The 11,989-nt window shown below is 42.9% G+C and overlaps 1 protein-coding gene across 1 annotated transcript; it reads left to right on the forward strand.

Moving 5' to 3' along the window:
* The first annotated feature begins 4,246 nt into the window (after positions 1-4,246).
* On the forward strand, positions 4,247-9,685 carry LOC141084540 (uncharacterized). Its single transcript, XM_073569312.1, has 4 exons — positions 4,247-5,393; positions 5,543-5,658; positions 6,723-7,087; positions 7,426-9,685. The coding sequence occupies exons 1-4, from the start codon at positions 5,362-5,364 to the stop codon at positions 7,735-7,737; spliced, it is 825 nt and encodes a 274-aa protein (XP_073425413.1). The 5' UTR covers positions 4,247-5,361; the 3' UTR covers positions 7,738-9,685.
* The last annotated feature ends 2,304 nt before the right edge of the window (positions 9,686-11,989 follow it).

Consider the following 11,989-nt stretch of genomic DNA (forward strand, 5'->3'; position numbering starts at 1 on the left):
GAGAGTCTACATTAATGTGAGGAGCTACAGTATTAGAGTCAGCCATATTAGCCTATGCCACATTGAGGCCATGAAAGAGTAATATCAGAGAAGAAACAACTGGGCAAAGGTCTGTCCCAGCAAGCAGACCCTAACACCCAGAAAAAACAAATAAAAAATCGTACCTAGGGAGGAAGAGCCCACCCCCCAACAAACCTACAAGCAATAGAGAAACCACAATAAACATTATATAACAGTATCTCGACATTCCATAAACATAATGCAGTAAAAAATAACAAACAACGTGCATTAAGTAGAAACCGAAAGATTAATCATGCAGGTATATATAAACAGATGTAACATGGCTATCAACTAGAAAAAAATTACAAAACAATGAAATTGAAATCAAGTGGCCGGAGAAGAGGCTCAGGAGGAGCGCTTCACCTCCTCCATGGCTTCATCAGGGTCAAGTTCCACCCTCAGACGTGCCGGGTAGAGAAGGGCAAAATGAGAGCCTCTGTCAGAGGCAGTTTACAAACTGGAGAAAAGGCGCGGTGCTTGGCCGCCACCACGGCAGAATAATCTTGAAACATAAGAAAAGACTGTCCCTCATATTTCACAGCAGATATTAGCATTTTGTCCTGAAAATTAAGTAACTTAAAAATAACAGGGCGGGCATTGCATTCTGGAGTTGGAGGTCCAAGTCTGTGGGCTCGTTCGACTATCATGGAGCCAGGTTGGTCAGGCAAATTAAGTGCTCGTGGGAGCCAGGAGGAAGTAGTGGTGGAGATCCTTTACCGACTCGGGAACGCCGATGACGCGGAGATTGTTTTGGCGGCTCCGGTTTTCCAGATCATCGAATTTGTCTCGGAGCTGCTCTATCACATGGTCTTTAAGCTGAGCAGCATAGGACTGTACAGTGTCCTCCATATCACTGATCCGCTGTTCTGCTGCCAAAATTTTGGTGGAATGGTCGGACAACTGGGATGTGATCGAGTCCAATGATGATTGAAAGGAAAGAAGTCTTGCATCTATTTTTGGCATAAGTTGCTTTGTGATAGAGTCAGCAATGGTTTGTAGGGATTCTTTAGACATGACGGAGTTAGAATCTGGTGATTCAGGAGAGGATTTGGTGGTCTGTGCCCTGGTTTTAGTAGCCAGCCTTGGAGCTACTGGGATTTACAAATTTTCTATGTAGATGGAGAGAGGTAGAAAATTAATAGAAATGCACTTGTAAGGAGAGGGGAGATATCTCAGTCGAGATTTAAGTGCAAGAACCTACATAACTAAGTAGTTTAGGTAGGACATCACGGAGAATTGGTCCCGAGGAGATCCAAGATGGTTTAAGGGATACGGACCACTCAGAAGATCATAAAGGTGAAACAGGCTGAAAAGGGTCCCCAGTTGGGCTGGTATCCACAGCAGTTTAGAAGACGAGCCCTTAAGAGAGGCGTCTGTGTATAAAAGAGAAAAGAGGAAAAGACACCACTGCAATGAGCGCACACTAAACCACATAGAATTAAATTTTATTGATGCAAAAGGTAATACATTAAAAACATAATAAAACATGGTAAACAACCCACAATATGTACAGTGGGGCAAAAAAGTATTTAGTCAGTCAGCAATAGTGCAAGTTCCACCACTTAAAAAGATGAGAGGCGTCTGTAAATTACATCATAGGTAGACCTCAACTATGGGAGACAAACTGAGAAAAAAAAATCCAGAAAATCACATTGTCTGTTTTTTTTTTCATTTTATTTGCATATTATGGTGGAAAATAAGTATTTGGTCAGAAACAAGCAATCAAGATTTCTGGCTCTCACAGACCTGTAACTTCTTCTTTAAGAGTCTCCTCTTTCCTCCACTCATTACCTGTAGTAATGGCACCTGTTTAAACTTGTTATCAGTATAAAAAGACACCTGTGCACACCCTCAAACAGTCTGACTCCAAACTCCACTATGGTGAAGACCAAAGAGCTGTCAAAGGACACCAGAAACAAAATTGTAGCCCTGCACCAGGCTGGGAAGACTGAATCTGCAATAGCGAACCAGCTTGGAGTGAAGAAATCAACTGTGGGAACAATAATTAGAAAATGGAAGACATACAAGACCACTGATAATCTCCCTCGATCTGGTGCTCCACGCAAAATCCCACCCCGTGGGGTCAGAATGATCACAAGAACGGTGAGCAAAAATCCCAAAACCACGCAGGGGGACCTAGTGAATGAACTGCAGAGAGCTGGGACCAATGTAACAAGGCCTACCATAAGTAACACACTACGCCACCATGGACTCAGATCCTGCAGTGCCAGACGTGTCCCACTGCTTAAGCCTGTACATGTCCGGGCCCGTCTGAAGTTTGCTAGAGAGCATTTGGATGATCCAGAGGAGTTTTGGGAGAATGTCCTATGGTCTGATGAAACCAAACTGGAACTGTTTGGTAGAAACACAACTTGTCGTGTTTGGAGGAAAAAGAATACTGAGTTGCATCCATCAAACACCATACCTACTGTAAAGCATGGTGGTGGAAACATCATGCTTTGGGGCTGTTTCTCTGCAAAGGGGCCAGGACGACTGATCCGGGTACATGAAAGAATGAATGGGGCCATGTATCGTGAGATTTTGAGTGCAAACCTTCCATCAGCAAGGGCATTGATGATGAAACGTGGCTGGGTCTTTCAACATGACAATGATCCAAAGCACACCGCCAGGGCAACGAAGGAGTGGCTTCGTAAGAAGCATTTCAAGGTCCTGGAGTGGCCTAGCCAGTCTCCAGATCTCAACCCTATAGAAAACCTTTGGAGGGAGTTGAAAGTCCGTGTTGCCAAGCGAAAAGCCAAAAACATCACTGCTCTAGAGGAGATCTGCATTGAGGAATGGGCCAACATACCAACAACAGTGTGTGGCAACCTTGTGAAGACTTACAGAAAACGTTTGACCTCTGTCATTGCCAACAAAGGATATATCACAAAGTATTGAGATGAAATTTTGTTTCTGACCAAATACTTATTTTCCACCATAATATGCAAATAAAAGGAAAAAAAAACAGACAATGTGATTTTCTGGATTTTTTTTTCTCAGTTTGTCTCCCATAGTTGAGGTCTACCTATGATGTAAATTACAGACGCCTCTCATGTTTTTAAGTGGTGGAACTTGCACTATTGCTGACTGACTAAATACTTTTTTGCCCCACTGTATAAAGTCAAACATGGCATATACAACATATCTGACCTAACACAATAATCCATATATAATCCGTGTATAATACAACCCCACTATAGTACCCATGACCAATACCCTATATTTAGGCTCATGGAGACCAAGGGCAATTGCTGCACAATAATACAATTTTTAATGCAACAAACCCTGCATACTACCTAATAATAAACGTATGCCACATGCGGCCACAAAATAAGGTGGCCCAATTAGTAACCAACACTCAATTGTGCCCCATCAACAATAAAGGTACCGCTAGGGGAAAATGAGGCTGCAACAAGACATATAGAAAGTGGGTGCTACCCCAGGACCATACCCCACGCGTATCGCCACAACCCGTGTGGCTTCGTCAGGGGAAGTAACTGACCGTGGTCCAAACTCCTTAAATACCTTGCTGAGATCCAGGTGGAGAAAAGCATGCGTCATAAGTAAGGGACCGGGACGCCGGTCTCTTCTTTCCCTCTGTTTACTAATTGGGACTCCCAGATGGGGGCGCCCCCCCTTACTTATGACGCATGCTTTTCTCCACCTGGATCTCAGCAAGGTATTTAAGGAGTTTGGACCACGGTCAGTTACTTCCCCTGACGAAGCCACACGGGTTGTGGCGATACGCGTGGGGTATGGTCCTGGGGTAGAACCCACTTTCTATATGTCTTGTTGCAGCCTCATTTTCCCCTAGCGGTACCTTTATTGTTGATGGGGCACAATTGAGTGTTGGTTACTAATTGGGCCACCTTATTTTGTGGCCGCATGTGGCATACGTTTATTATTAGGTAGTATGCAGGGTTTGTTGCATTAAAAATTGTATTATTGTGCAGCAATTGCCCTTGGTCTCCATGAGCCTAAATATAGGGTATTGGTCATGGGTACTATAGTGGGGTTTTATTATACACGGATTATATATGGATTATTGTGTTAGGTCAGATATGTTGTATATGCCATGTTTGACTTTATACATATTGTGGGTTGTTTACCATGTTTTATTGTGTTTTTAATGTATTACCTTTTGCATCAATAAAATTTAATTCTATGTGGTTTAGTGTGCGCTCATTGCAGTGGTGTCTTTTCCTCTTTTCTGATTGATTGTGTTTCCCACTGTTGCGGCACCTATACCTTTTAATTGTATATTGGTCTATTCACACAGCTGGTGCGCCCTATTTTTTGTACTACTATTGTCGCATGTTTTGGTCGGTTCTTTACCGACCGTTCTTGGGGGCTGCACACACTCAATTAGGAGTGTATGTGTTTGTGTATTGACCTGGTGCATTATTATATGACCCGGGCACTAGTAATATAACTGATGCATGGTGTTAATATATGTTGTTGTGTATTATACACCTTTTAATGGTTTTTAATTTTTGTTATTCTTGTTTCAGCTCTTTTTCCTTGCTGTTGGTCTTTGGAATGGATTGGGACACAAGAGAGGCAGCCTGGAGGGCGCAGTCCTCGGATATTTTCTCCTCTTCTAAGATTAATACACCGAGTACAGAATTTGCCAGTGTTACATCAGAGTTGACAACAGCACATACATTGGGGAATAGACTGTGGTGGAATATTCGGTCCCTGGAAGAATATATCAAATCTAATATTGTGCCTAGAGGCCTGAGGGTCTCTATATATCCGGCATTGGCGCCTTCCTTAGAGTTTCGTGCTACTTGGGAGCAGGGACTTTTGCGATGCTCAGGCATTATTATGAATATGTTATTAGAACATGATAGGGAGCTATTAGTTTCAGTCAAAAAACAGATCAAGGAATTAGACACTAAATTGGGTGGTTTTGATGAAATGACCCGGGTGTTGCCTTTTAAAACTAAGCTTAAGGAGACTCTGGACAGGTATGATAAGGAGATTACTAATAAGAAAAAATCTAAATTTCATAGGGATCGAAGAGACTTTGAGGAGAAACAGGATTTTCAATGGAAGCATAAGGGGAAGATGAGACGGAGGGCCCCTATGGATAGGGCCCCGGATAGAACAGTTGAGGTGGCCCGTAAGCCGGATTATACATCTGGTAGTGATTTTTTATCCTCAGCCGAGAGCGAGGTCGACAACGGACCAGAAGGGGCCGTCGCAGGCGGCCGATCATTTACGAGAAATACACGCTTCAGGGGACGAAGGCCCCCGCAATACAATCAATACAGGAATTTTCGCAAGTAGAGGAGATGGATGTTGTGGAGGACGGGATCGTGGATACACAGGTACAGGAGAATGTGCTTCAAATTATTAATCTATCTCAATATAAGCTTTCATCGTTGGAAACCTCTGTATTACAGAGGGGACTGACTTTTGCCCCTGTTAAGGGTGTGGATAAATTTACCTTGGTCAAGGACCTTTATATCTTTTGCAGACACTTGGTTCTCCAGGTTTTACACAATAAACCATATGTGGCTGATGGCTTGGATCAAACGGATCACCAGGTGCTACAGGACCTTTTGGATCTTCTACAAGAGGACACGACTTATGGTAAAAATCGGTTTCCATACAAAAATAAATCGACAGTGGCCCCGCCTTTGTTGTTAGTTCCAGCCATTAGGGTGTTTTTTGAATTGGTTAAAAAGGACTTTCTGGCCATTCCAGTGGGGTCACGCCATATGGACAACTTACACGCGGGTGAAAGATCAGCCGTGGATAATCTCAGGTCTAACAAATTGTTTTTTATTAAGGAGGCTGATAAGGGCGGAAATGTGGTTCTGTGGCCGCATGAATTATATCAGGAGGAGGCACACCGCCAATTGGATAATGCTCGATTCTACAAAAGATTACCATCGGATCCAACGGGGCCCTTCTCTATTAAATTTAGAATACTATTGGACAGGGCTCTTGAGTTGGGTGTTATAAATAAGAAAGAGTTGGAATTTTTGTGGGTCGAGCATCCCATCACGCCTACCTTTTATATGTTGCCCAAGGTCCATAAGGATCTTGTGAGACCGCCGGGCCGACCGATAGTGGCTAGTATAGGTAGTTTATGTGAGAAAGCGTCAATCTATGTTGATTATTTTCTCCAGCCCATAGTCAAGACCTTACCCTCCTACATACAGGACACGTCTAATTTTATTAGGAAATTCCGGGATGTTACCCTGCCCCCTGGGGCTTTGTTGGTTACTTGCGATGTGGAATCGCTTTATTCAAACATTGATCATTCGGACGGTATTACATCGCTGTTGTATTTTCTGGATCTGGCAGTCCAATCGGATAGAATGCATGATTCATTTATTGTGGATCTGCTTGGGTTCATTATGAAGCACAACTTTTTCTGTTCGACAGATCTTATTACCTCCAGACCTCAGGTGTGGCCATGGGGGCTAGGTGTGCCCCGGTTTTGGCGAATCTATTTCTCGGATGGTGGGAGGCCACCCGGGTATATGTGACAGGAATGTTCAGGGATAAAGTGCGACATTGGTTGCGCTTTATCGACGACATTTTCTTTGTCTGGCTTGGAACGGTAGAGGAATGTGAGGTTTTTATGGGATCACTGAATTCCAATCCATATAACATCGTGCTCACTTATAATATATCCTCTATTTCAGTTACTTTCTTGGACCTCACAGTTTCTAAGATGAATGGTGGTATTTCTACAAGGTTGTTTAGGAAGCCCACGGCCACGAATAGTTTGCTGGATTATACTAGCTTCCATCCATCCCACACGAGGAATGGGGTTCCGGTTGGGCAATTTCTGAGGGTACGAAGAAATTGCACATCGGATGATGTGTTTCGGAAGGAAGCCCTCAATCTCACCAAACGCTTTAAGAAGAGGAATTACCCCCGGGGTAGTATTTCACGAGCGTACCAACGAGCAAATGGATGTACACAGGATTCCCTTTTGGTTCCACGGGAGAGGACTCGAGATTCGATGCCCCGGTTCATCACGCAATACAATAACCAATGGTCACAGGTGAGAGAAATCCTTGGGAGACATTGGGGTATACTTACGACGGATTTGCAGACATCCGCTCTTGTATCGGAGCGGCCTTGCATCACAGCAAGAAGGGCTCCGAATTTTAGGGATATTCTAACGAAGAGTCATTACATGAGACCAACCGTTGGGTTGGATAGGGGAATGACACTAAGGGGGGGTCATTTGCATGTGGCAATTGTACCATATGTCCCCATATGCACTCTACCCGGAACTACTTTGTGAATCCAAGAGATGGTACCAGACACAGATTAATGTCATATATTAATTGTAAAACTACTTGTGTGGTTTATGCGTTAATCTGTCCATGTCATCAGGTATACATTGGCCAAACCTCCCAGGAGCTACGTAGGAGGGTACAGAAACACTTCTCGACAATCAATTTGGCGCGTATTGATCATACCAAGGGCAAGACCTTGACATCTGTGGCGGCCCATTTCCTGACCTACCATGCCGGTAAGGTTGCTGGCACTATGGTGGTTGGATTGGAGAGGGTAGTATTATCAAGTAGGGGGGGTTCACCTAAGAAATTACTACTGCAAATAGAGTCCAGATGGATCTTTAACTTGGACTCATTGAGTCCGAGGGGGTTAAATGAGGATCTTCTATTCACGGGGTTTTTAGGTTGACTAACTATGTTGTTCCCCCTTTTCCTTTTTTCCTTCTCCTATGGAGCTATTCGGCCTGGATATTACCATCAATGGTGAAGACGATTGTTTCTTCACTCTCCTGGATCACCCTCAGGATTTGTCGGGATTGGGTCCTGTTTCCCTTATGTGTACCATTAATACCAATAAAGCTTTGGATACCGGTTGTGTTACTTCTGTTCTGTTGGATATGGAAATGGGATATTTTGAATTATGGACTGGGGGGTTCCTTGGGGTGTCCTGCTGGCTCTGCTGATGCCGGGCTAGTTGGATCTCCGTAGTTAATACCAGCATCATTGGGATTTTTGTACTGTGGGGTTGGCCGTAGAGATTTACTACCATTGTTCCCGTAATTATATGTGGGACTGAATTGCATTTTACAACTTTGGATTTGGGCTCATGGGGACCATTTGGTTGGATTTTGGTTTTTGATTGGTCATTATGGGGTTTTGTGGTGATTGGTACAGGGTCGTATCTTGTGGGGGGTGTTAGGACACCTTGGTCATGCACACTTGATGTGTATATGTTCTATACGCACTCATCCCCTTCTCTATTTTGGGGGTAATGTACGTGTGCCTAGCATTAGGGATTATGATGGGGACATGGATGTTTTGTGGACCATAAGCTTGTGTCATGCATGGGTCTTTTGGAATTACCATTGATCCATGTGGATTTTGCTTATTTTGATTGACATTGGCTGGCTGGTGTATTCCAATCCACCTTTACATTGGAGATCGGGGTATAGGCTTATGGCTTCGATTTGGGCAATCATTTCCTTTGTGCCCGCCCCCTATACTCTCGAACAATTTTGGACCATGCCCCTTTGTGTTATTATATCACCACGTCCTCCTTTTTTGTAAATTTGGAGGTTAGTGCCATTAATTGGCCTATTAAATTCTTTTTTCCCTCTATGCTGTGTGTTTTTGTTTTTTTTTTTCCCCCCTTATGTACCTGTTATGTGATGTTGTATGTGTCTGTCCTTATGTATCACACTCTAGGGAACATCATGTATCTCACAGCTTTTGTGGCCCTGTGTGCCACTGCTTTATGCACCGTGTGGATGGACACAGTATCGGTTTGAGGCTATGCGTTCCATGGGAAAGCCTTTTGCGTCCCACTGGACGCAGGCGTGGTAGAGCTTTCTTATTTTATGCTCAGTTATGCATATAGTACACTGCGCATGCGTGGCGGCCATTATCAGTGTGCGGCCGTGCGTTCCATGGGAAAGCTTTTTGCGTCCCACTGGGCGCATGCGCGGTAGAGCTGTTTCACTTTGTGCTCAGGGTTGCGCATATAGCACACTGCGCACGCGTGGCGGCCATCTTTTCTCATATGACCGGGACGCCGGTCTCTTCTTTCCCTCTGTTTACTAATTGGGACTCCCAGATGGGGGCGCCCCCCCTTACTTATGACGCATGCTTTTCTCCACCAGGATCTCAGCAAGGTATTTAAGGAGTTTGGACCACGGTCAGTTACTTCCCCTGACGAAGCCACACGGGTTGTGGCGATACGCGTGGGGTATGGTCCTGGGGTAGCACCCACTTTCTATATGTCTTGTTGCAGCCTCATTTTCCCCTAGCGGTACCTTTATTGTTGATGGGGCACAATTGAGTGTTGGTTACTAATTGGGCCACCTTATTTTGTGGCCGCATGTGGCATACGTTTATTATTAGGTAGTATGCAGGGTTTGTTGCATTAAAAATTGTATTATTGTGCAGCAATTGCCCTTGGTCTCCATGAGCCTAAATATAGGGTATTGGTCATGGGTACTATAGTGGGGTTGTATTATACACGGATTATATATGGATTATTGTGCTAGGTCAGATATGTTGTATATGCCATGTTTGACTTTATACATATTGTGGGTTGTTTACCATGTTTTATTGTGTTTTTAATGTATTACCTTTTGCATCTATAAAATTTAATTCTATGTGGTTTAGTGTGCGCTCATTGCAGTGGTGTCTTTTCCTCTTTTCTGATTGATTGTGTTTCCCACTGTTGCGGCACCTATACCTTTTAATTGTATATTGGTCTATTCACACAGCTGGTGCGCCCTATTTTTTGTACTACTATTGTGTATAAAAGAGTGCACTGAGTGCCACTAAGCAGTGGTATCCAGAGTGGTAGTATATTGCAGCCCGTATCAGTGTTATTTTTGTTATGAGCAGTAGATGGCAGCAGAGCTCCAACTTAACTGGTATGTTGGATGAAATAGTAAATCAGGGATCAGGTGGCTTTTTGAATAGATAGTCTCCTGCTTTATATGTGTCCTCTTGGGGGGAGGGGGTGTGCGGGGGTCAAGAAAGTTCTGTCTCAGTAGCTGCCCCACCAAAGGTAACCAATGCCACAAATAATAGGTAATAAGCTCCTCTGGCCGCTGTTGGGGAGAGGCAACAGCACTGCTCAGGCTACAGTAGAGGAAATCTCCTGCAATGTCTTTCTAAGGCCTTTCTACTTTATAGATGCGATTCTCATCTGATGAACGCTTTTGTATCTCCTCCTTATAAAATGAACCCTCTACAGGTCCACCACTCAAATCAACAATTTAGTAAACTTGTATTTGGAATTTCTTGTGTTAATTCCGATAATCATAAATATTTCATCAGTATATGTTTGTTCATAACCCTTTGCGAAAGCATGTTTATATCGTACTAGACCCTGGAGGTGTCAACATCAATAAGGATCCAAATCCTCAAAGTAGTGGGCATCTTGAAACACATGCTGAAAATGTGCATGATGCAGCCTCTGTAGGTAATTGTGTTTATGACAATGAAATGCCCGTAGATCATTCAGTATTTTTACAACATTTTTATCACCATCAAAGAGATGTACGCAATTTCAACGCCCACATGTACATTGATCATTTGAGATTTGTGAATTTAGATATGATCCATTCATTTGTAGATGCTCTAAATGTGGTACATGACTCCATTCAATCCTTACTGGACAGAATCATCAGAGACATTGAACCTGGGGACTTTGTTCAGTTAAGGCTTGAAGGCGGGGATACATTAGATCCCATTTTCACTACAAAACAAACAGATGATTTTAGTTCTGAATCATTTTTAAATGCTGTTGCTCGTACACTGCAAAGTAATGATGAATGCATAGCAACCAATTCCCTGAAACTCATCGTAACAATTATTGAATACAGACGCGGAAGTGTAAAAAGATGCTTGAAATCTATAGCGAGTAGTCAAATCATTAAATGAAAGAGACAGTGGCTGTATGACTTTAACAATTACAGTACAAATCTGTGCTTTGCTGCTAGTGTGTGCGCACTGATGACCAATACTGATGTCGGTGATACAGTTTTACTGAGTCGTGCTAAAGTCATACACATAGCCCTGGGTATCCCTGAGGGTCAGCTAATAAGCTTTAGCGATGTTGTGGATTTTGAGAAACATTTTGATGTCAACATTAAAGTACTGTACTACAGTCAGGGTGACTGGCGTTGCTTTCAAACAGGTAACACAGTGGGCTCTAAAACCATTTTCATTTTGCATCATGATAGTCACTACTACGGTATCAAAAATATAAAGGGTTTTATTGGGGTTGATTCCTTTTGTGAAAGATGCAATTCGATGTTCCATCACAAACAGACATATGAGAAGTAAACTTATTGTAACGTAAGTTACTAATTGTGTTGTAATGTAAGTTACCATGGAATGACCCTGATTATGATTTTATCAGTCTGCACCTGTTTGTAAACAAAACTAAAACATACCCTGTTGGCCATCTTCATATTATATATGAGGGACTTGGGTTCAATGAAAATTATTTTGGTATTGCCAAGTCAAGGTCTACCCACCGAGGGATTTATTTTTTTCCGATTCTTCCGGTAAAGCTCAACAAAAAATTAATGTTCCCCCTTTGCTATACATGCACTGTAAATTCACAGAGGATTGCACACATAGTGATGAAGAGCGATCTCTGACAGGTACATGGTGTACTATAGAGCTTGAGATCGCCATAGACAAAGGGTATAGGATAGCCCAAATCTATGAAATATATGATTTTCCTAATACCAGTGATGATCTGTTTGCACCATACATTAAATTACATCTTAGGGATAAGCAGGAGACCTCAGGTTATCCTAGCTGGTGCACTGATGACAACAAGAAACAACAGTACATTGACGCCTTTCTTGAAAAAGAAGGTGTACAATTACGACCTGAAAATATAGGATTGAATCCTGCTAAGGCCTGTTTCACACACCAGTTTTTTTGTGTCA

Source organism: Dendrobates tinctorius, unplaced genomic scaffold, assembly GCF_039654945.1.
Source record: "Dendrobates tinctorius isolate UK_male_01 unplaced genomic scaffold, ASM3965494v1 ptg000024l, whole genome shotgun sequence".
Taxonomy (NCBI): Eukaryota; Metazoa; Chordata; class Amphibia; order Anura; family Dendrobatidae; genus Dendrobates; species Dendrobates tinctorius.

Bases quoted from the DNA above. Each gene is read 5' to 3' on its own strand.
- LOC141084540 (XM_073569312.1), top strand. From the start codon at position 5,362: ATGTTGTGGAGGACGGGATCGTGGATACACAG. The intron at 5,394-5,542 runs GTACAGGAGAAT...TATCTTTTGCAG, and splicing joins ACGGGATCGTGGATACACAG to ACACTTGGTTCTCCAGGTTT. The intron at 7,088-7,425 runs GTGAGAGAAATC...CCATGTCATCAG, and splicing joins ACAATAACCAATGGTCACAG to GTATACATTGGCCAAACCTC.